General features: G+C 44.9%; 14 protein-coding genes across 14 annotated transcripts; 6 read left to right on the top strand and 8 right to left on the bottom strand.

Moving 5' to 3' along the window:
• Positions 1-344: 344 nt before the first annotated feature.
• Positions 345-1,576, bottom strand: KUCA_T00004435001 (uncharacterized protein; the record flags this gene model as incomplete). Its single annotated transcript, XM_022601170.1, has 2 exons — positions 345-1,412; positions 1,487-1,576. The coding sequence occupies 2 exons, from the start codon at positions 1,574-1,576 to the stop codon at positions 345-347; spliced, it is 1,158 nt and encodes a 385-aa protein (XP_022460443.1).
• Positions 1,577-2,421: 845 nt separating this feature from the next.
• KUCA_T00004434001 (uncharacterized protein) lies at positions 2,422-4,041 on the bottom strand (the record flags this gene model as incomplete). Its single annotated transcript, XM_022601169.1, has 1 exon — positions 2,422-4,041. The coding sequence occupies one exon, from the start codon at positions 4,039-4,041 to the stop codon at positions 2,422-2,424; it is 1,620 nt and encodes a 539-aa protein (XP_022460442.1).
• Positions 4,042-5,512: 1,471 nt separating this feature from the next.
• Positions 5,513-5,767, bottom strand: KUCA_T00004433001 (uncharacterized protein; the record flags this gene model as incomplete). The annotated part of the gene is made up of 1 exon (XM_022601168.1): positions 5,513-5,767. The coding sequence occupies one exon, from the start codon at positions 5,765-5,767 to the stop codon at positions 5,513-5,515; it is 255 nt and encodes an 84-aa protein (XP_022460441.1).
• Positions 5,768-5,865: 98 nt separating this feature from the next.
• Positions 5,866-6,180, bottom strand: KUCA_T00004432001 (uncharacterized protein; the record flags this gene model as incomplete). Its single annotated transcript, XM_022601167.1, has 1 exon — positions 5,866-6,180. One exon carries the CDS (start codon positions 6,178-6,180, stop codon positions 5,866-5,868), a length of 315 nt encoding a protein of 104 aa, XP_022460440.1.
• Positions 6,181-6,417: 237 nt separating this feature from the next.
• Positions 6,418-7,026, top strand: KUCA_T00004431001 (uncharacterized protein; the record flags this gene model as incomplete). The annotated part of the gene is made up of 1 exon (XM_022601166.1): positions 6,418-7,026. One exon carries the CDS (start codon positions 6,418-6,420, stop codon positions 7,024-7,026), a length of 609 nt encoding a protein of 202 aa, XP_022460439.1.
• Positions 7,027-7,111: 85 nt separating this feature from the next.
• Positions 7,112-7,522, bottom strand: KUCA_T00004430001 (uncharacterized protein; the record flags this gene model as incomplete). The annotated part of the gene is made up of 1 exon (XM_022601165.1): positions 7,112-7,522. The coding sequence occupies one exon, from the start codon at positions 7,520-7,522 to the stop codon at positions 7,112-7,114; it is 411 nt and encodes a 136-aa protein (XP_022460438.1).
• A 252-nt stretch (positions 7,523-7,774) lies between these two features.
• Positions 7,775-9,577, top strand: KUCA_T00004429001 (uncharacterized protein; the record flags this gene model as incomplete). Its single annotated transcript, XM_022601164.1, has 1 exon — positions 7,775-9,577. The coding sequence occupies one exon, from the start codon at positions 7,775-7,777 to the stop codon at positions 9,575-9,577; it is 1,803 nt and encodes a 600-aa protein (XP_022460437.1).
• A 346-nt stretch (positions 9,578-9,923) lies between these two features.
• On the top strand, positions 9,924-11,660 carry KUCA_T00004428001 (uncharacterized protein; the record flags this gene model as incomplete). The annotated part of the gene is made up of 1 exon (XM_022601162.1): positions 9,924-11,660. One exon carries the CDS (start codon positions 9,924-9,926, stop codon positions 11,658-11,660), a length of 1,737 nt encoding a protein of 578 aa, XP_022460436.1.
• Positions 11,661-11,733: 73 nt separating this feature from the next.
• On the top strand, positions 11,734-12,360 carry KUCA_T00004427001 (uncharacterized protein; the record flags this gene model as incomplete). The annotated part of the gene is made up of 1 exon (XM_022601161.1): positions 11,734-12,360. The coding sequence occupies one exon, from the start codon at positions 11,734-11,736 to the stop codon at positions 12,358-12,360; it is 627 nt and encodes a 208-aa protein (XP_022460435.1).
• A 465-nt stretch (positions 12,361-12,825) lies between these two features.
• Positions 12,826-13,261, bottom strand: KUCA_T00004426001 (uncharacterized protein; the record flags this gene model as incomplete). Its single annotated transcript, XM_022601160.1, has 2 exons — positions 12,826-13,166; positions 13,252-13,261. 2 exons carry the CDS (start codon positions 13,259-13,261, stop codon positions 12,826-12,828), a joined length of 351 nt encoding a protein of 116 aa, XP_022460434.1.
• A 658-nt stretch (positions 13,262-13,919) lies between these two features.
• Positions 13,920-14,246, top strand: KUCA_T00004425001 (uncharacterized protein; the record flags this gene model as incomplete). Its single annotated transcript, XM_022601159.1, has 1 exon — positions 13,920-14,246. The coding sequence occupies one exon, from the start codon at positions 13,920-13,922 to the stop codon at positions 14,244-14,246; it is 327 nt and encodes a 108-aa protein (XP_022460433.1).
• A 220-nt stretch (positions 14,247-14,466) lies between these two features.
• On the top strand, positions 14,467-16,791 carry KUCA_T00004424001 (uncharacterized protein; the record flags this gene model as incomplete). The annotated part of the gene is made up of 2 exons (XM_022601158.1): positions 14,467-14,505; positions 14,569-16,791. The coding sequence occupies 2 exons, from the start codon at positions 14,467-14,469 to the stop codon at positions 16,789-16,791; spliced, it is 2,262 nt and encodes a 753-aa protein (XP_022460432.1).
• An 8-nt stretch (positions 16,792-16,799) lies between these two features.
• On the bottom strand, positions 16,800-19,958 carry KUCA_T00004423001 (uncharacterized protein; the record flags this gene model as incomplete). The annotated part of the gene is made up of 1 exon (XM_022601157.1): positions 16,800-19,958. One exon carries the CDS (start codon positions 19,956-19,958, stop codon positions 16,800-16,802), a length of 3,159 nt encoding a protein of 1,052 aa, XP_022460431.1.
• A 598-nt stretch (positions 19,959-20,556) lies between these two features.
• Positions 20,557-21,093, bottom strand: KUCA_T00004422001 (uncharacterized protein; the record flags this gene model as incomplete). The annotated part of the gene is made up of 1 exon (XM_022601156.1): positions 20,557-21,093. The coding sequence occupies one exon, from the start codon at positions 21,091-21,093 to the stop codon at positions 20,557-20,559; it is 537 nt and encodes a 178-aa protein (XP_022460430.1).
• Positions 21,094-21,165: the final 72 nt, after the last annotated feature.

The raw sequence follows: 21,165 nt of genomic DNA, 5'->3' as shown, positions 1-21,165 counted from the left end.
AAATTTATCACTTCAGACAGGAATAGTTACTTGAATAATCCAATAAAAACTGCACTTTAAGTGAGAATTACCGTCCTAGAATAATCAGCAAGAGTTTGTGAAAAATTCAAAAGGTACGCACTGCATTATTTCCTTGGCCAATTTTTTACGAATGTACAGATTCTCAGTAAATCTCAGAAATCTAGTATTTTTCAACATCTTATTTACATCATAATGTTTCGCAAGAATGACTTGTTAGTGTATATAGAGTTCATTCGACTAGAAGAGAGGCTTCAACATGAAAACCGGGCACCTCCCAAGATGAATTGTAATTTATTGGGCTTTTTGTTGTTTCAATTCGAGATTTAAGCTTGCAACTTCTTCAAGATGGCTTCTGTGAATTCGGTTGTGGTGTTCTTACCTCCAATGTCTGGGGTTCTGATGGAGCCCTCAGCAATGACATCGTAGGTGGCCTTGGAGATCTTGTCAGCAAAGGCGTCCAAACCCAAGTGTCTCAACATCATGGTGGAGGAAAGGATCATGGCAGTTGGGTTGGCAACGTTCTTGTCCTTAATGTCCAGACCGACGTGTCTGCAACCTGGCTCGAAAACGGCATGTTCTCTACCAAAGTTGGCACCAGGGACGAGACCTGGACCACCAATCAGAGCAGAACCGATGTTGGAGAGGATAGAACCGTAAAGGTTAGGAGTGACCAAAACGTCAAACTGCTGTGGCCAGGAAACGGCCTGCATGGAGGCGTTGTCGACAATCATGTCCTTGACATCGATGCCTGGGTACTCGGTAGTACCAACCTCCTTAACAGTCTGTCTGAAGAGACCATCAGCCAACTTCATGATGTTGGCCTTGTGGATGGCAGTGACAGTCTTTCTGTCGTTCTTCTTGGCAAAGTCAAATGCAAATCTGGCGATTCTTTCGGTCTTGAACTTGGTGATGATCTTGAGGGACTCGACAACACCTGGGGTAGACGCGTGCTCGAGACCAGAGTACTCACCCTCGGTGTTCTCTCTCACAAGGACCATGTCAATGTCCTTGAGCTTGGTGTCCACACCTGGAATGTTCTTGATCAAGACCAAGGACGCGTAGATGTCGAGCTCCTTTCTAAGGGCAACGTTAAGAGATCTGGTGACGGTGCCGGTGGGAGTGTAAAGTATACCCTTCAAACCAACCTTGTTTCTCTTCAAAGAGAGAACGGCCTCATCGATCTTGGCATCGGAGTCCTGACCAGAAAGCTCGATGGTCTCCCACTCAACTGGGACGTTCTCCTGCTTGAAGATGGACTTGACAGAGTCAGTGATCTCCTTACCAATACCATCACCAGGGATCAGAGTCACAGTGTACTTTCCACCGTACTTCTTTGGAAGGAAGTTCTCTCCGACGGAGGTAGCGAAGGTACGGCTTGGAGCGTAAAGGGCCTAGGAAGGTATGTTAGCATGAACGTCGAAGAAGATTATCCATGAATAGAGCTTAGGCAAAAGTGTTGGCGTACTAAAAACCTGCAGGACAAAACAAGACACCCCACAGATTTCATCGCCTCGAGAAATCTGGAACGCGTAGCCGTAGACGCCGAACTGAACATCACGGCCAGGTAACAATCAATGCCCATATGCCGTTCAACACGAATACCAGTAGCACAAGGCCCACAACTCATGTAAAAGCTCGTGCTGGGAAAAATTAACATACCTTCTTTGTAATTGAGTTCAACATCTTGCAAAAAAAAATAGATATCTCTAGTCTATCGCTGGTTTAGAGAGGAAGGAACAAGATCGGTGGAAGTGTTGAGAGTGAAAAAAGGTTCCCAAATCAAAGGGAGTATTACCAAACTGATCATCGAATGGAAGCAGCAGTCCTAGTCGGGTCCGAGATGGAGAACGGTTTACGCACGACCATTGGGGTCCTGAGGCTTGACCAATCTGGTAGGCCTGAAGTGAGATCATGCGATGAGCTTGAGAAGGTGCATATTTCGAGATATGCATGTTATAGATATGCCTTTGACATACCATGGGACGTGTGTATGGCTTCAAAAAATTCGCACCCTAGGTAGGATGGATCATCCAGTGGCTTCTAGGTGTCAACCAACTCTCAGCTCTACATCTAACACCGAAATCTACTATAATTCACACAAACACGGTTGATTGTCTCGACGTTTATAACGATTGAAAACGTGAAAAAGGTAAGAGAAAACTCCAGTCATGACTTCGTAAATGGTACCATATCTAAAGGAAAAGCGTAGGCACTAATTGAAAGGGAACAGACCACCGGTAACATCAAGGAATTAAGAAAAAAAAAGATACTCAAAAATGGAAAAATGGAAAAAGCCAAAAGGAAAGGGAAAACGAAAAGGAAGCGGAAAAACGTGAAAACAGATGCATTCTCTATGGCTTGGTCAAGAGCTCAGGATCTCTCAAGATCTCTCAGGATCTCTCAGGATCTCTCCATGAGCTTGACCACTTTGTTTCGCCATCTCATGGAACTCCAACATGAACTGTATGACCAGGTCAAATCCTCGGCTCCCTCCATGAAGCCGGAATACTTGTTGAATTGCTCGCTCATATGGCCGTTGTTGTCAACATGCTCTCTGATCACATCCATGAAGGAGTCCGCGTATTTGATAAGGCCGTCTGCAACCATGTGAAACTCGTCTGAGCCAAATGGAACTACCATGTCCTGCTTGATCTCAAATTCGAAAAATGGCTGGTAGAACTCCCTCAAACCAATAGGGATGTAAAGGTCGTTCTCGTACTTGTACAGCTTGTAGAGGATCTTGTACACCAATTCCGAAGCCGAAGCTGTGGCAATAAACCAGGGGTTTCCCTCTGTGGTGCCATATCCATCGTAAACGTCCTCTGGGTATCTTCCCAGAGCAAAGCCAGTGCCAAATCCCAGTCTGTTGTGATTGATAGGATACCTGTACTTCATATCGTTGACCATGGCAGTAAGCGTGTTGAGTACGACCGGATCGTCAACAGCAAACGGGATATCAAGTGCATCACCAACATCGTCAACATCGTGAGCGCGAAGGGAAGCAAGAATGGATGCTATATCTAGGCCGATTCTCTTGCCAGTCAGCAAAAGAGTCGGAGTCTCTATCAAAAATGGCAGGTTACCGGTTTTGTAGCCGGAGTCTACCTGGATGAAGAAGTTGAGCGCATTGTAGGCAGTTGTCAACACCGCGTAGAACTCACTATCGCTATATGCCAGAGCATACGTCATTCCGAGCTTCAGGGCCTTCAGCTGGGTCAGACTGGTGAAGAGGTGCAAGGAGTTAACTTCTTCCCACAGATCAAAACCTGGAGAGGCCCAATGGTGGACAATATACTGCAAATCGGGTTTCACAATCTCATCGTAAACAAACCGGAAGGAGTCGTCATGACTGGTGAAAAACTCGTGTTGGAAGTTACCTTCATATTTGGTCAGCAACGAGAGGTAGCCCAACACGGTGATGACCCTGAGACCTGGTCCGTCTCTCTGGGGTCTTCCCCAATGGTCGACAAATGCTTCACCATTAGCCATAAATTTAGGCTCGCCCAAACCCGTCAGATCCTCAAAGGTTCCTGAAGGGTTGGCCAGTCTCTGCACGTGGTACTGGTTTTCAATGTAGGACTCCACCAGACCGCATAAGCCAAATTCGTAGTCCTGAAGCTCGTGGTCGTCAAGATATTCCACCAGCGACATAACAGTCAGAGCACTATCTCTAGTCCATTGGTAGAAATAATTGGGCCTTGTCTGGGATGGAGACGCAATCACGGCGCCTATGGAGACGTTCTGCGCAAACTCGCCGTACCCGCCGATGTTCTGGAGGATGCTCTCAAAGGAGATCTTCTCCTGCTCCTGAAGCCAGCTCTCAAAACTGCCACGGGGAATGGCACTAGCAACTTCTCTAGTGGAAAATATGGCAATCCATTCCTTTATCAGTTGCAAAAAGCCCGGCTGGCTCTGGACGGCGGATTCGTGGCTGGCGGCTCTTCCGGCTGCGAAGTCCAGGGGCAGCACCAAAGAGTTCACAACCGCCAGCAAATAGAGTAGAAATAACGAAAACCTCATGATTTAGTGAATAATTTCTTAAACTCTGAACCTTTCCCCGGATATCTGGACAAATGCAGTGTAGTGGTAGCAGCAATCAAAGAAATCACACCTGGGATGAAATTCGATAGGCGCCTGAGATGAGGTGGTGTGCTGCCAGTACCGACTGACAAACTAGAAAGTGTTGATAACAACGAGGTGGAATACAAGGATTTTCTCACACGAAACAGTGAATATCACGGATTTCGCGCGTGGGGGTTTGAAGAAAGCACCCTGTATAGTACTGGGTGTGGTAGAAAGGTAACTGAGCGATGGCAGTAACCAAATGAAATCTGAGCCTGAATGAGGCTGAAATCGAAGATGCTGGTAAGGGTTTGAATGCGATCAAATTTGATCAAAGATGACGTCAATAAGACCCGAATTTGAAAAAAATATGGTTAGATTATCCAAATCTATATCCGGGATATATCCATAGTCTCACCTTCTCCAGGTTAATGGCGGCGTCTCAGTTATTTATGATTCATCCAAAAAAACCGGGGAAGATCCGGAGGGCGTTTTTTTGAGCCAAACACCCCCCTCCATGTGCTCGGAGTTGCAATGACCGTTGAAGATTGCTGTTTAAGCAGGGAAACAGATTTTTGGCCGCTAAAATAGAGGGACGTCATTAATACTGTGACTACGCTAAAATTTCGATTTAGACTGTCAAAACTTATTTGACAGCGACTAGGTTTATTCTTTCGTTCAAAAAACACTACCGTGTAAACAATGGAATCACACCGCGAATCTATTTATCTTGACAAATTTCACCCCCGACAGGAAACGTGAGGTGAAATGAAACCTGGGGTCATCCACGTCATTGAAGAGGCTATGAAACGCGATGGATTTTATCAAACACCTGAAATGAGACATAATAGGTAGATTCTGACAAATTCCACACAGGAATAGAAAGTCCGCCTAGATCTTCTCTTCTCGGCTAGCCGGGGTTTCGTGTCTCTCAAACTGTCACCTTCTAAGTCACACACTCTGCAAATTTGCGCGCAGGTCACTCATTGCGTTGCTTGTCATACGTGTTCCGACACTTGCACCTGCGGATTTCTTCCGAATTTATGTTTGACCAGCAAAGCGGATCCGATCTGACTAATCCTTGCTTGTCATTTTTTTTTGTGGGTTATCGTGTAGTCTCAAACTAGGATCTTAGGTCCGAGCTTCCGGTGCGTAACACTTCTCAAGATGGCTCTAAAACATCCCGAGCCGTTCTTAAACTGGTCCCAAGAGCTCTAATAATTGTAAAATTTACTTCCAGAATCTGCATTCTACCTTTTACGGCTGACGACTCCCACAAATCGGCGCTAACGGCGGCTTGCTTTGTGCAGCCGATTGTGTAGCTGGCGCCTATGCATCATGGAGATATGCCGGGTTGAGCTAGTTCAACCACACAGATCCAACCACTTGGTGTTATGGAGAGGAACAAAGGGGCAAAAATTAGCAAGTACTACAGGTTCAGAACAAAATCAACTAGGCTTAGATAGCAATAAAAAAGGGAGGCTAGGCCCCGAATGACAAATAACAGCAGAGATAGCAAGAATGGTACAATGCTTGGCCGGACCAAAGTCGAGGGAGCTATCTGCGACGAGGCCATGCGCGCGCTCGAACGAGGTACAGGATTTTCTTCGGGGAAAAACAGGTGATAGCGATGGCGATGGTGATGGTGATGGTGATGGTGATGGTGAAATAATATTTGGAACATGACTTGATATGACTGTGATGGAAGTGACGGGAGATGGATGGGATGGTGTGGGGTTTATGCGTTGAGTTTCGAATGGATGATTCCCGAGAGCTCGCTCACTATGGCCCACTTTGCTCATCCATGTGACAAAGATACGGTATGCTTGTTCCCAACAAGCCACTCACGCTATTGGGGTCGGGAGGTTGGAAATGGCCATTGTTGGTACCGGCATCTGATGGAAGGTTGAACATCTCGTTCGTCTTTCTGTAGCAGAAGTCCAGGTTCACCTTCTTCGAACGCAGCTTCGAAAGCCTGTTAGAGATGAACTTCCATTTGTAATGCTCTGCCATAGGCAGCAAATATATCAATACATTCAGGTCCTGCTGCGTGAATTCCTCATGTCTGTAGTAGTAATCATATTCTTCGTAGTTCATCACTATAAAAAATAAAGCCAGAGGACAATACCCCCCGAGGTAATGAGCAGCGCAAATGGGTGGGATGCCTTCGGGTTAAATAATACTGACCGGAGAAAAGCCAAACGATTCGAATTGAGCTGAAGCGTGCACTATTAGCAAAACCTAAAGAAAAGCGCACTGGTGCAGCTGACTCGAGTTAAGTGCATATGCGAGCCAGATGACTGTCCCGAGCGTTGAAGGCCGAAAGCGCACATTATGGTTGGTGCACTCCGATGGGTCTGGCACGATCTCGCGTCAAAACAGCTAAAAGTATTTATGATAGTGTCTCTGTTTCTCTGTCATTTAAATCATCTCAATATGGACACTATAAAACAGAGCTGGCGCCAGATTTCGTCGGATGATCGCATATCGACTGTGTGTCTTTTAGAACTCCTTGAAGGTATTCACCGCCAGACAGGTGCTGAGCTGGTGACACCGATCTCGCGGACGCGTTTCATGGAGTTTATCAAGGCTAACAAAGGATCCAAGGTGGACATGCACGAATTTCTAAGGTTGTATCAGCGATTTACAGGGAACAGTCTCTTGGGAATTTTGGAGAAACCCAGCGGGTTCACACGCAGTTCTCTGAGTTCTGGTTCTGTGGGGTACCAGGATCTGAATGAGCTGGTAGAACTGGCGAATAGAAATGGCGAATTGATCAAGCAAATCAAGGAGACTACAGGGTCCGTTAAGAACAATGCCAGTCTGGCTACGCGATTGAGAACACGGCTTTCGCCGGATCTGAAATCGGGGAATCTGTATCGGTATATTGGGTTGATGCTGGTTATCACGTATATTGTCTTGGCTGTTTTGGATCTGCTTTGATTAGAAACCTGGGTATAAACATCCACACGCCATTAGACACTTGTCCGCAAGATTTGCAATTGTGGAACACATTGCGTTTTCATGCTCACTCTGCACTCTTGCACTCCTCACAATGTACAGTCTTGTTAGTTTCCTGGTTGGAGTTCTCCTTTGAATCCTTCTGCTGATCCTGTTTCAATACACCGTTGTTTTTGAGCGGCTTGTCATTATGTCCGATATTCAGATCCGGCTGGATCAAACTCTTGATTCGCTGCTTCAATGCTTTTGAATCGGGAAACCCATCATCCACAGTCCTATCCCAGATTACCGCAGGCTCAGAGTCTTGTACAGAATAGCAAAGTACTCGGAATGTCCCTGGTGTAAGACTTGGTCTGAGTGAGACCTCGTCAACCAACACTTCAGATGAACTGAAGGTCTGCAACACCTCTTGGAGGTACCACGTCGCTCTGAGCTGCCATTTGCACTTGACACAATATTCTATGGTAACTTTCGGCATTGCTGTATTATAATATCCTCGCTATTCCCATAATTCACACGATCCGCTGATGATTCAGTTACTAGTATGGTTAGCCTCAGAAGTTGTAAACGGCATTTCGCATAGGTCGCGCAGTACTCAATTGAGGATCGCACTCCGTGTCACACGTCTTAATGTACCCCATTTTACAGAGATTATTGATCAGATCTAGACCAGTCCACGAGCTCAAATATCAGCATTTGATTTAATTTTCGCCCAATTGAGCACCATAAAATGAATGATTATGACCGCCAAGTCACGACTCTTTTGGACTCGCAGAGGCTAAAGTTTGAGGACCTCACCAAAGTGGCCAAGATGTCCACCGGTCTACAAAAGATTCAGGACATGCAGTACAAGTTCTGGAACACGGTATCAACACCCATTTTTGCTGATGAGGACACTTTGAGTCTTGGATTCGGGGACCTGCAAACTCATCTCAGTCGACATGGCGAAGTTAACAACAAGATCGGTAAGGATATAACCAACCTGACCACCGTTGTTGGGCTGAAGCATGATACATACAAGGACCAGCTGAATTTGATAGAAACTGATCTCAGGGATCAGGTTCAGAAGTTCAAATCTACAAGTGCTGCTACTGAAAGGACACGAGTAAAGTTCAAAAGCAGCAACGACGAAATATGTAAGATCAAAGAGGAGTTGAGGATGAAGGGTCAAACGATAGAACAGGTGCTGGAGGAGCATGAAAAGACTAAACAACGAGAATGGCAAGTATTCTTTGACTCCTTTGAAAGCTCTCTGCGATTTGGGAATTTGGAAGTGTCTAAACTGGAGTTGAAGAGTTGGTTAGAAGAGATGGTTGCCAATCTCAAACTCCAAACCATAAAATACAAGTCTTACGGGCTGAACATGACTATGGAGAGATCTATTGAAGAATCAAAATTAGCCTCGTGGATTCAGGAGAATAATTCTATGAGATACTCCCAAGTGGTCAGTTTCCTTACTGCCATGATTGACGTCGGGTTTTTCAAGAAGTTCACGAGCTACCAGGTAGAGTTCTATCAGCTCACCGAGAAGTTGTACCAGTTCATTGGGTCGCCAATGGAGAAGCCAGGTTTCTATTTGATTAAGGCTTCTAAAAATCCGAAATATATCAAACAGACCCAATTGGATCTTGTGGAGTATAAACAGAGATACTTTGAGCTGTTTGACAAGCTAGATAAGATCAGGTGTGATCTTGATATCAGCTTGTTAGAATGTTCCCACACCATAAAGCTTTTAAACCTGGATCTGAATAAGACTTTGAGATCGTGGTTAGATGAGACTGCTTTGATTTTGAAACTGGATAAGCTCCACGAGGTACAGTTTAACGATCTCATACAGGTTGGCTATTACAAGCCACCCGTGGCCCAATTGTTCAACCCCCACGGAGACTATCCCTACCAACGTATCTTTGGTGTGGATCTGATTGAATTGAGTCTTGCAAATGGTGGATCGACAATCCCACTGATATTGCACTGTATTCTTCGACATCTGGACCAAGCGTATGAGAGGATGTCAGTGGATGAAATATTGCAGGTATGGGGTAGGGTTGAGGTGTCCAAGGGGATGTTTGAGCTAAGAGATAAAGTGAACAAACTGAATGAGTCCACAGTGAAGGGATTCAAAACTGCGGCTCTTGAGCTATTCAAGGGATCCAATACTTCTGTCGTTGTTGCTCTCCTTCATCAGTTCTTTCTAGAGCTTCCTATTCCCTTATTTGCAGCCGAGAATGTTTCCAGAATGCGTCGCATCATGGAACGTCTCCCGCAAGAATCCTCATTGCTAGAAATTGAAATCAAGAATATGCTGAACTCATCCCGAGAGGAAATTAAGGACACTTACAAAGCACTGATCATCCATATATCATACCTCGCCGTCAATAAGCTTTCAGCACATAGGAAAGCATTCATCAACAAAGTCTCAAACGACTTCTCAACCGTGTTATTTGAGCCAGACTATAAAACAAGACACTGGTGTTTTGTGTTTGTCAGTTTTTGTATATACCATCGACAACAGATCTTGGGCATTGATGTTTAATGTCTGAAAAGTTTCACTAGACCTATCAGATAGGGACCTGCTCAAACCCGACCTGGTCATGAGAACCTTCATAATTTATTCCCAAAATTAATGAAATAACTTGATAATATGTATATTTAGAGTGTCCGCAATGTTTAACCCAGAACATCTACGTACTTACATAACCTCTCATTTCTGGTATCGGCATAAACCCAAAGCGCCGCACCCGTCTTGGTCACGTGATAAAACTACTGCTAGACATGAAAAAGGTACGGTATGTACCGCGTGGCAGAACCCCAGCTTAAAACAGTTTAGGTGTGGACTTCTTTTGCTAGGGATACTCTTGCAGGCAAAGCAGTTTCTACTGATGGGATTGCTAAGGTTCAATGACAGCTTCTGGTCGCAAGATTATTTGTCTGGGCTAGAGCGCCTTTTTGAGATCCTCTTTGGCAGGACCGAAGAACTGGATCAGCTCTGCAAGTTCGTGGCTGACCTTGTGCTGTTCGAAAAGAAACTGGGAAACACCCTTCTGAAGCTCAATGATGACGGTAAAGCACAGAGATTAGCCAATGGAGACATAGACGAGGTAATTGATAGGCTGCACTCTTCGGCCCAGACCAATCTAAAGCTAGCGCAGTTACTGGAAAGGTCCAATTTGTTGAATCTCAGGAAGTTTGCAGTCGAACATCGCGAGACATTGAAAAAAGAGTCTGACAATATATTCAAGGCTGTTAAGATATTCGAGGATATGGTCTCCCTCTATGAGAAGTCAAGGCAGATTTTCGAGCAGAAGTATCAGGAGTTGAGGCAAACGAACGAAAGTTTGGAATTGGAAGACAGTTCTCTGGACTTAATACTGAAGCAGGTGCAGAAAGAGGTCAGAGATGAAAATGAAAAGCTTTACACCGAGGAATCCGATGATTACAAGTTGTCGGTTTTGCAGATCAAGAAATCTGAACTGCGCAAGGTGCTAGTTGAGCTGTTGCAGTTGCACACGGATAAGGACTACGTGATCAAAGGATTGGAGCTCTCTGAGTTCATAGACGCGACTTATGAGCTTTCTTTCAAGGAAGTTGAGGATTTCAAGTTTGACCTGGTGAAGAATGGCTTTATTAAAGTTTTCGAGGGCAATGGGATAAGCACAAATTACCAATGGACTGATAAAACTTTGAAGTTTGTTGACCTTGGGATGGATCTAGCGAGTTTGCAGCTGGATGACTCTCGAAGAATCCGGGCAAGTATTCTGGAGTTCGAAGAGTTGAAGAAGGCGCAGTTTCAGATGTTTTTGGAGGTTGATAAATGCCGATGTGATCTTGACTCAACGATCATGCTAACTCTAAACGCACTGGAAGAATTGGAATTCAAACGAAGAGAAAAGATGAGGCAATGCCTTGAGGATTTGAGCTCTCTCATTCCTGGATTTGAACCCAAGGTGGATACTGTTCAGGACTTGCAAAAATTTATCATGAAATACAGATTTGGATTCTACAGACCTCGCCAAATCCCATTCACCAGTTTCAAAAAGCTTTACGAGTTTGAAAATTTTACGCAAAACCAAATATTTGGAAGTGATCTGGTGGAGTTGACTATCAAGGAAGATAAAACGATACCCGCTATCATATATGCCTGTCTGAAGCATATTGACGGTATCAAGAGTGATTCGGAAGTCTGGGAGCATTCGATGATCGATTCCGAGACTTTCAAGCTTAGGGAAGAGATAGTTGAAATCACCAAGTCTGAAAAGAAATACTGGTCCAAAAAATTTGTCAACACGAAAATCCTACCGCTATTTCAGAAGTACGAACCGGAGACTGTGATTTCGATCATCAAATTGTTCTTCTTGGAGCTACCAGAGCCGTTAATCGAATACGGCGATATTCCCAGTGAGATAACAGATGACTCAGTAGCACATGCTGTTGACTCGTTGCGCACAGAGTACAAAGATACTTTGGCTTCTTTGGTCTCTAGGTTTACGGATAAGAAAGAGCTACATGATGTCATTTCCAAAAACTTATCCCATGTATTGACCAACTGTGAACCAGCACAAGATGCCAATTGCCAAATATTCATAAAAAAGATGTTATCCCACGGCTCAATATTCTGAAAAGTTCAGTCTCTTTGGTTTGATCTCGTCCTTTACGCTCAGAACCTGGCCCGTCTCCGAATCCACGAACTCCATGTCTCTTGAGGCGGCATGTTTTCTGGGCGCATTGGACAAGTTCAAGACGTTGGTCTTCTTTGGAGTACTAAAACTGTCCTCGAATACCAATCTTTTTGGCCTAACTTTTTTTTCGGTTTCATCCAGCCTGCGAATGATCTTTTCGCCAGTCTTATTGTTGATGTATGTGACACAATGTTCAAACTCTTCACCGAAATGGTCCACCTTCGTAGATTTTGCACTTGTCGAGAGGAAAGGATTTTCTACCGAACGCGTGGATTTGAAATCGTCCTCGAGACTGTCACTGAATGGCGTAGGACCTTTTTTCATAATCCATTCACTCGCCATTGACTCAGTTATCAGCCTGGCCTTGGGAGTGCTGGGGACTTCTTCATCCACAGACTCATTGTCGTACTTGTCGTTGTGCGTTTCGTCAAAAGACAACTGTCTGATGGTGCTCTTCTTGGTCCTGCCTGACCCCACTGTAGAACGTGCAAGTGGGAACAATAGTTTTGAGGAACCAGTGAGCGACTCGATCTTATCGTTAAGCTTCCTCGTAGACCTTCGTGGAGTTGGATCGGGAGTGACTGGAATATGTGGCATCTCCACATCCTCGTGCCTGGGGGTCTCTGGTAACCGCTTGTAATTTTTTGGCGACTTGCTATATGGTGTTATTGGAGTGAAAGGAGTGAACGAGGACTTCCTTTCATGGCGAGTTGATCGCCTTCTTGGAGGTGTCTTGGGCTCAGACATCTGACTTGTGTCTGAAGAGATATATTGGAGTGTGTTGGGGGTATCCACAAAGAAACAGATAGTTTGATCTGAAGGGATCAAGTGTATCAGACCATACACTCCTTCCTGCGGGAAGCGTAAAAGGGCGTGTAAAAGAGGCTGGGACGTGTTTCGTCCCTTTTGGGAAACACTTCCTCTTTGGGATTAATTGTAAATGAACGCCCTTCCCCAGAAAATGCTAGACTACAGACAAACTTTAAGTTTGTTTTTAATATATGAGATCTTGAACGTATACTCAATTATCCAATATTCTTTGAGAAAAAAAATAGTCTTGTATTAGAATTTAGCTATTTACCACGCAAAACGTTACCAGATCTGCTTACTTCTTGGCGGCGTCAACACCATCCTTAGCACCTTCCTTAGCACCAGTCAAAGAAGAAGAGATGTATTCAGCAGTTTTAGCAACAGCTTCCTTACCCTGTTCCAAGTACTCGCTTGCAGTCTCAGTATAGGACTTGCCACTCTCGGAGGCCTCGTCCTTGCCTTTAGAAACAGAGTCACCAATAGACTGGCCGAAAGACTTTTGACTATCAGGAACAACGTCTCTGGCAATCTTGTCGTAGGCGCCGGTGGCACTTTCCTTAGCCTGCTCAAGGTATGATTTCTCAGAGTCAGGCTTGATGGCTTCAGAGGCCTTGTCGGCAAAGTTCTTTCTTCCAACTGCAGAAGTTAGTATGGGTTGCTGAATCAACAATCGTAGGTTGCTGTGTCATCTACAGATGCACTCCAGTTTGTCAGTACTTACGATCAGACATTGTAATAGTTTTGTTGTTGAATAGAGTAATAATTGATTCTCAATTATCGATGAATTAAAAAAAGAAAAAATAAGCGGAATGAGATTTCAGGGGGTATCCTGGCGTTTATATAGTTTTGGAAGATAGCAATCATGACAAGTAGCAAGCATGTGAGCATGCATATTTGGTAGGGGCCAGCAACCCGAGTTAAATAGACCCAACCTAAATGGCAGGGTTCTATTGGTCGCTCGGGAATCTTTCCGAGATCTGAAACGCAGTTTAACCTTACTCAGTCTTTCCTTGAAAATGTGCCTGAGAATTGGCTGGAGAATAGTGAGGGTTGCTATCTGGTCATCCAAGGAAGAAGCTGCAGAGAAACAGAAGCTCATCTCAGAATTGAAAGTAAAAAGGCCTTTCTGACCGAATTTTCCGAATAATCCGGGCGGAATTCCCCGGGCTCGCCCTTTTTTTGTAATTTACAGAATTGCACCATTAATGTCAAAAATCTCCATAAGCATGACGACAGTCGTCATGGGACGGCAGGTGGTGCGGCTGAAAGTTGATTTGTACACAACATTAAAATTGTCTTTCTCTTCTGGAGCCACGATCAGACTGTGGTCAATGGGAGCTTCAAACTATACAATACACAGCCCATCCCCACCCATTTGGAAGCTTCAAAATGAATTCGCAACAGGACTTTCCCATAGTGATGGTCAAAAACCTTCCGTATGATGCGACAGCGGAAGAACTGTATACACTGTTTGGGACGTTCGGTAACATCTCACAGGTGCGATGCGGTGAACAGCCAGAGGTGAAAGGAACTGCATTTGTTGTGTATAATAATCTCAAGGCCGCCAAGTTGGCTGTGGAAAAGCTCAGTGGTTACAATTTCAATGGAAGATACATCGTTGTGTTACTTTACAATGTTGACAAGGCCACCGTTAAGTCGCTACATGACGAGATACTACGGTCTAAGCAGAATAGTGCCAACGAGGTAGAGATATGATATGAGAAAAAACCCCAATCTTTCTGTGATAATGATATAATGAACAAATTCAAATTCAAATTTACAAAATCGTTGATAATAAAGCCAAAGTAGCCAATCTCTCACACTAACTTGTCCCAGTTACGTGGGGGCTTTCGAACTCATCGCTCTATCTCCAATCCCCTCAATCTTTCTTGACGCGATACTTCTCTTCAATACAACGTCACCACCATTGAGAACGATGGCTTCCTACTTAAACGATTTTGAGGATGCTCAGAAGGTGAGTACAGAGCTACTGCAATATATTTTTCAAGCTTGATTAGGTGAATGACTAACTGTCCAGTCCGTGTACATGCTGGAGCCAGCAAGGAAGAAGCTGAAAAAGGGTGTTCCAAACCATGTTGAAACCCTGAAAGCTTACCACTCCGAAGAGCTTTTTGATCCTGAAAACACGAGTGTGTTTCCCAGACTGTTAGGTGGAGCTGAGTCGCAGGATATTTGTGATAAGAGATATAAGAAGTTCAGATCATCATGGGCTTATCAACAGCAGAAGATAGATGCAGTTTTGTTACAAGAGAGCGAGGGTTTCTACGATCAGCTCAGGAAATTCTTGGTGCATGGATTCAGCAATCACGATTTTGAGATAAAAAAACTGAAGACTGCGTTGTTGTACATGGGATCTAATATCTCGAACCATTCACGGACCATAGACGACTTCTGCGACTTCTTGAAAACCAAGGAGAATAAGGTGGTGATCTCGAGGATTTCGTCGAGAAATTGTCCAAGTTTGATATTCGCAATAGGCCAGATCATAGGCTGTTCAGAAGCAGCAGCAGAGTTGCAGAGTATGTCAGATAACGAGGCCTTTGAGGAACCCCAGCAGGATCTCATCACCTCGAAAAAACTCGATTTGAGTAATATGTTTGTTTCTCTGCAGAGAACAAAGAGCTGTTTAACCGTGATTATCCAGGATGCCGATTCGTTGCCGCCGAATATTCTGGAACCTTTGCTTGACTTGCTGAACCATTCTGCGCCGTTGGTGAGGGTCAGTGTCCTGCTAGGCATTTCCACCCCACTAAGTGTGTTCCAGGATAAACTGTCTCGGGAAACTATACGACAATTGCACGCCGTTCCATTCCAAACAAACAATTCCAAAAAGATCATTGACAGGGTTCTGGAGACTGTCCTCTTTAATACCGATAGAGTTTCATACAATGATCTCATCATTGGTCCCAGAGTCTTGGATCTGCTCTGGAAGCAGCGTGATGCCAACGTTTTGAGTGTCACTGCGTTCATATCGCTTCTCAAATTCATTTTCATGATACACTACTATGATCAGCCATTGTCCGTTTTTTGGAGCTTGGACGACACAGAAGAGATCACACCGGAACATCTAAAGGTGTTGAGATCGCTCAGCAGTGTGACCGACTTCATCTTCCATGCTGCCAGAGATCCAGAGACACCTAAAGAGGAGGCCAAGCAATTGTTCATGGATGTTATGACCAACGATGAGATGCTGGTGGAATTGACGAGGGACACCAAAGACAACTTGTTCACTTGGATCACAGGGTTTGCAGAGTATGTCGATCTGGTGTATCTCGTTCACCAATATTTTGCGACTGGCTCCAAGAAGCGTATGAGTAAAATTGAGATCGCTGCAAATGTCTATCGGGCTCCTGAAGGCTTGGTCAAATCTGAACACTACAAGGAAACGTTGGATGCACTCGCTGGGGTCTCTTATTCCGAGATGTTGACTTTCATTGAAACCCTTGGAAAGAGCAGAGTTGCAGTGGCATTGAAAGGCATTATAAGAGATCAACTGGATCTGGCTGCAAAGGAATTTGCCAATAAACCAGAGCTTAAGAATGTGTCGCTTGCTTCCAAGAGTCTACCCCCAAAATATCAGGAGCGTCTGGAGGCGATATCCATTGGCCTAGTGAAGCTACTCTTTCGTTACGAGAACAACTGTCTCATCCCCCTTCAGAATGATGAAATGGTAGGAAAAGAGATGTGCACCATTGACATACCATCGGGAAATCCAAACAAGTCTCTACTTCTTTCCGCATTCTTTCCCGCAGCTAGATCTACCATTCTGAATGCGCTCCATGACCCCAGATTGTACTTGGAAAACATTCATTATATCAAACCTCCTACTTGTGAAGATGCCAACTCGGCTGGAAACCAACTCTCCAAAGCGGTGAGACCTATCCTTACCGAGTTATTCCATCTCTATAGAGAAGCTAACACGGTGATCAACATCTATGACTTTTACCAGGCATTTCAGGCAAACTTCCCTAGAGAAAATGTGGTGGATGCTTTGGTGTCTATGTTGGATTCGGCGGATTCGTCGTCGGTACTAGAAGACCTGGCTACCAGAAAGAATCTCCTTCTCCTTCTCAAAACTATACAAAGCGATAACGGCAAAGAATCCGAACTGGCTTGGGATAAGCTATCGCTGGCGTTGTTTTACCAAGGCGTGGCTGAAATGCAGATGTTGGGCCTAGTCAGAGATGCTAGAGGAGGCAAAACGGAAATTCTTGATAAACTTATCTGGAAAGATCTTTAGCTTAAGGCTTATAAATGACTGACCACTTTTTCCTCTGACTTGATAGAGTCTGGCGTAAGATGAAGCGATATCTCTTGGCCCCAGACGGCATTGACAACATCAGAGAATTCCTCGACATAGGATATTTCAATTTTCAGTGTATCTTTCACCCATCTTTCAGGGTCACTAAACACTGTCAATCTGGTGTGTTTATCTGATGATTTCACCGAATTTTCCTCTTCTTGGATAAGACGCGAAAGCACATCGTCAGATCCGTCCTCACCAGATATACTGTACAAGTAGCTTTCAGTAACATCTTTTCTGTTTGCTCTTGGCAAGAGAACCTTGCTGACCTTCTTGGAAAGATGTGCTCCCAATAATTTCTCACGAACTCCGCCAATTGGCAACACTAATCCACGGAGGTCAATCTCACCCGTCATAGCGACGTCTGTTGGGACTTCCTTCTGCAGCACCAGTGAGAGCAGACACAACGTTATCGTTATGCCTGCGCTAGGGCCATCCTTGGAAATCGCACCTTGAGGAACATGAAGATGGGCGTCCAAGCTGTTAAACCTTTTCAAAAGCCTTGAAGTTTCAATTCCTTCCCCAGACTTGGAATACAACAAATGATTGTTCAGCACAGACTTGACAATTGTGTTCGCGATCTTGATGCTCTCCACCAGGACGTTGCCCAATCTTCCTGTGGTCGTCAAGGCCTGTGACCCGCCCTCAACTCCGTTCATTTCAAATACCAGTAAACCGCCGCTTCCGTCAGAATTGTAACTCAAGCCGTTGACGACACCGTAGTTTGGGGTGATTCCAGATTCAGCAGTACCGTTTTCAGAAGAGCGTGGGGAAAGGCCAATGTACTTAGCAAGGTCATTCTCGCTGACAACTGGATTATAACCTGGTGGAAATTCTTTGAGATCGTCCGAGTTCTTGATTAGTCTCGAGAGCTCAATCGCCTTGCCCCTGCATACTGAACCCACCATTCTCTCCAAACTTCTGATACCAGCCTCTCTGGTGTACTCCACAGCGATCTTCAGGATGGCTTTATCCGAGATTTGAAGATAAGAGTCCCCGCTCTTCGTTTCCAATGGTAGTCCATTTCTCTTTAGTTGTTTTGGAACCAAATACCTCTTGCAGATCTCGACCTTCTCCATGTAGCTGTACCCACCAAGCTCAATTACTTCCATCCTGTCTCTCAAAGGATCACTCAAGCGATACAGATCATTGGAAGTGCATATGAAAACCACTTGCGACAGGTCGATCGGGAACCCAATATAGTGGTCATGGAAGTTCACGTTCTGTTCTGGATCCAAAACCTCCAGAAGAGCTGCAGCTGGATCCCCATGTGCCCTGGCTGCGCTCTCGGCACTACCACCAACAACCTTATCAATTTCGTCAAGCAGGATCACCGGGTTCATTGTTTGTGCTTTGCGCAAAGCCTGGACAAGCATTCCAGGTAATGAACCAAGATAAGTCCTTCTGTGGCCTTTGATTTCAGATTCATCGCGCAGCCCGCCGAGCGAAATCCTCTGGAAATTTCTCCCCAATGCAGTAGCTATGGACTTCGCCAAAGACGTCTTTCCTACACCGGGTGGACCTGTCAATAATAATATTGGTGACTTCACGGTGGATCTGGGGCGCTTCTTACTTAGTGCCAAAGGGGAAGGTGCCTTGGTATCAGGATCACCTATAGAGATCGAATTGGCAGAATCCTTGGACTTTGCGCTTGAGACATCTTCCAATCTGCTATGCAGAGATAGAACTGCCAGATATTCCAGTATACGTTCTTTCACACTATTGAGCCCAAAATGGTCGCTGTCCAATTGCGATTTTGCGTTTTCCAAGTCAATCGCAGAATAGTTTCTCGCTGCATCAAACTTTGTCCATGGGATATCTGCCACAATTTCGAGATATGACCTTATCACCTGATATTCGGAACTGGATTGTTGCATCGAAGATAATCGTTTGAAATCTTTCAAAATCAATTTCTTTCCATCCTCGGGAAGATCTAAGTTGTCGATGTTCTTCACAAACACCGAAACGAGATCCGAGTCGTCATCTTCGTTCGTGTCGCGAGGTCTGAGTGGGCCCTTATTGCTGCCCTTGGGTCTGGCGTCATTGATCTCTTCCAAAAGAAGCTTCAAGCTTCTCAGATGGTTTGAAATGAAACGAGACTTCGTTGTTGCGGCTCTGCGAGGCGAACTGCGAACATCCAGGCTTTTCCACGTCTCTACCAGATAGTTCATATTCAAGGTTTCCTCGAAAATCTTGTTGCCAAAATCAATCGCCTCATTTGCAGCATCCAGTCTGGACAAACTCTGCGAGAATGAGGAAAGCACTCTGTTCTTATGAGTCGCAGTGAATGGGAACACAGCAGTCAGAATATCAACTAATTGCAGCAATCTTACGGCTTGCTCTGTCGAGCTCATTGAAGCGAATTCACTGTCCAACCCTTTGAACATACGATTCAGTCTCACGAAAGATTGAGACATTTCTTGTGACGAGAGTTGGTCGTACAGAACAGAGGCAAGAGGGGTCAGAACCAGCATCACGTTCTTCAGCCTCTCGTCGTCATCCAAATCGCCAAAAGCTTTGGAAGCATCTCTGTATTGCTTTGAAAATGACTGGACATTCCCAAGTAGTCTCAAACAATTGGTGAGTGTTTTGCGGAGATCTTTTGTCGGCAATTTAGATCCGGCTCTGAATTCTACCACCACCTTGCTTTCATTCTGTGGATCAGATTTAGCTGGCCTCAAGAGTCCCCGAGAAAGGGCCTTAAAGCTGATAGTAACCTCATTGGATCGTTCAGAGATGTCAACAATGGAGCAAACAGTTCCTACCGTTTCGTCACCAGTGACGGTGGATCCTGGCAAGCATACCAGCACGAGCCATGGATTCTCATCAGACTCAACCGAGAGCTTCTTCTTCACACTCTGACATCCATCCAGAGAAGACTGAGAAATGGAGGATTTGCCTCCCTTTAAAAGAGCATCTTGTACAACCTCTCTGTGGTTGAAATCTGTGTCCTTCAAAATAGAGCTGAATCTCGCTAGGATGGCGACTGCCTGTTCGTGGGTGAATGAGGTCCTGTATACGATTCCAGGTAAGAACAGCAACCTCGGGTTCAACTGCATCAGCGGGAGCTGGACTTCGAACGTGTCGTTTCTGGCCATTGTCATTATACCACCGATGCTATGAGAAGAGAAAAGGGGAAGGGGCAGTTGTTAAGTGGGAAGTACAATATGGGGTCATATCATGCTCATCTCGAGACCGGTTCGCCATACCTAATCTGGAAAGGAGATAGTCTACGTGCCCTGGAGGCTATTTTAATGTGTGCGACTCAATATGCAGCCGCATGGTGTATACGTTGCTTACGCGCAGCTAAGATTAAGTTACAACTGAATGGTTTTGTACGAAGCGTTGTGGACATCACATCGTCATTGGCTAAATAACAGCGTCATGCAGGACAGCAACACCGAATTGGGGCGAAGGGTCTTCTGGACTTTTGTTTCTGGTTATGGCACTGCAGTATTGTTCTGGGGCGCAGATTGCCTGTCTGGAGCGGGCGGCAGACAGAGAGTCAAACATTATTTTTATTAATTGCTATATGGTCAAACTAGACTTGGTGTTTTTTTGGAAGAAGAGGAGTACAATGAGTTTGTTCGCCGAGGTTTGTAAGTGCCTCAAAACTATAGGACGTCATTTTGAGCTACCCGCATAAAGCTTTTTTCATTTGAACTCAATAGCTGCTCAATGCGGTGCCGTAGTCAAGTCTCTTCACTCGGAAACAAGGTCATCGTAAAGGTCAATCAGATTCTCGATGACCGAGGGATTACTCGTTCGCTTACTCTCATCTGATACCTCGAGTTCATCAAAAACCTTCGTCTCTTCCGGGGACGATATCAAAGAACTGTAAAAGGAACTGTTATGCTCCGGAACAGATGAAGACTCCGAGTGCGTCGAAATAGACATAAGTACTTCTGCCTCTCCGCGACGATAGTATGACTGCCATCCGCCTTTTTCGAAACCCAACTCACTGAACCCTGTCTTCAATTCGCCCATTGGGTGGTCTGAAAAATCGTTTTCTCTATCCGCAGCCTGCGGCTCGTCTGGTTCAAGCTGATCCGAATCAATTGTGTCTTCAAAATTCTTGCGCGACTTTACTCCGGGAAAATGGCGAAAAATACTCTTAAAAAAATTGGGTTTCCCAGCCGGTTTTGCATTGGTTGTAGTAGATCCGGAGCTCAGCACTTTCTCGTCTATGAGTTCGTGTGACAGGGTGTTGGTTCTGTTTGCAATGGTTTTTGTGTCCATATTTGGCTAAAATTGTTATAGAAATAGCAGAAGAAGACAAAATCTGACCATGATCAATTGCTGCTCAATCGC

Source organism: Kuraishia capsulata, genomic scaffold, assembly GCF_000576695.1.
Source record: "Kuraishia capsulata CBS 1993 genomic scaffold, Kuraishia_capsulata_scaffold_5, whole genome shotgun sequence".
Taxonomy (NCBI): domain Eukaryota; kingdom Fungi; phylum Ascomycota; class Pichiomycetes; order Pichiales; family Pichiaceae; genus Kuraishia; species Kuraishia capsulata.
This window is presented reverse-complemented; position numbering and strand designations above follow the sequence as displayed.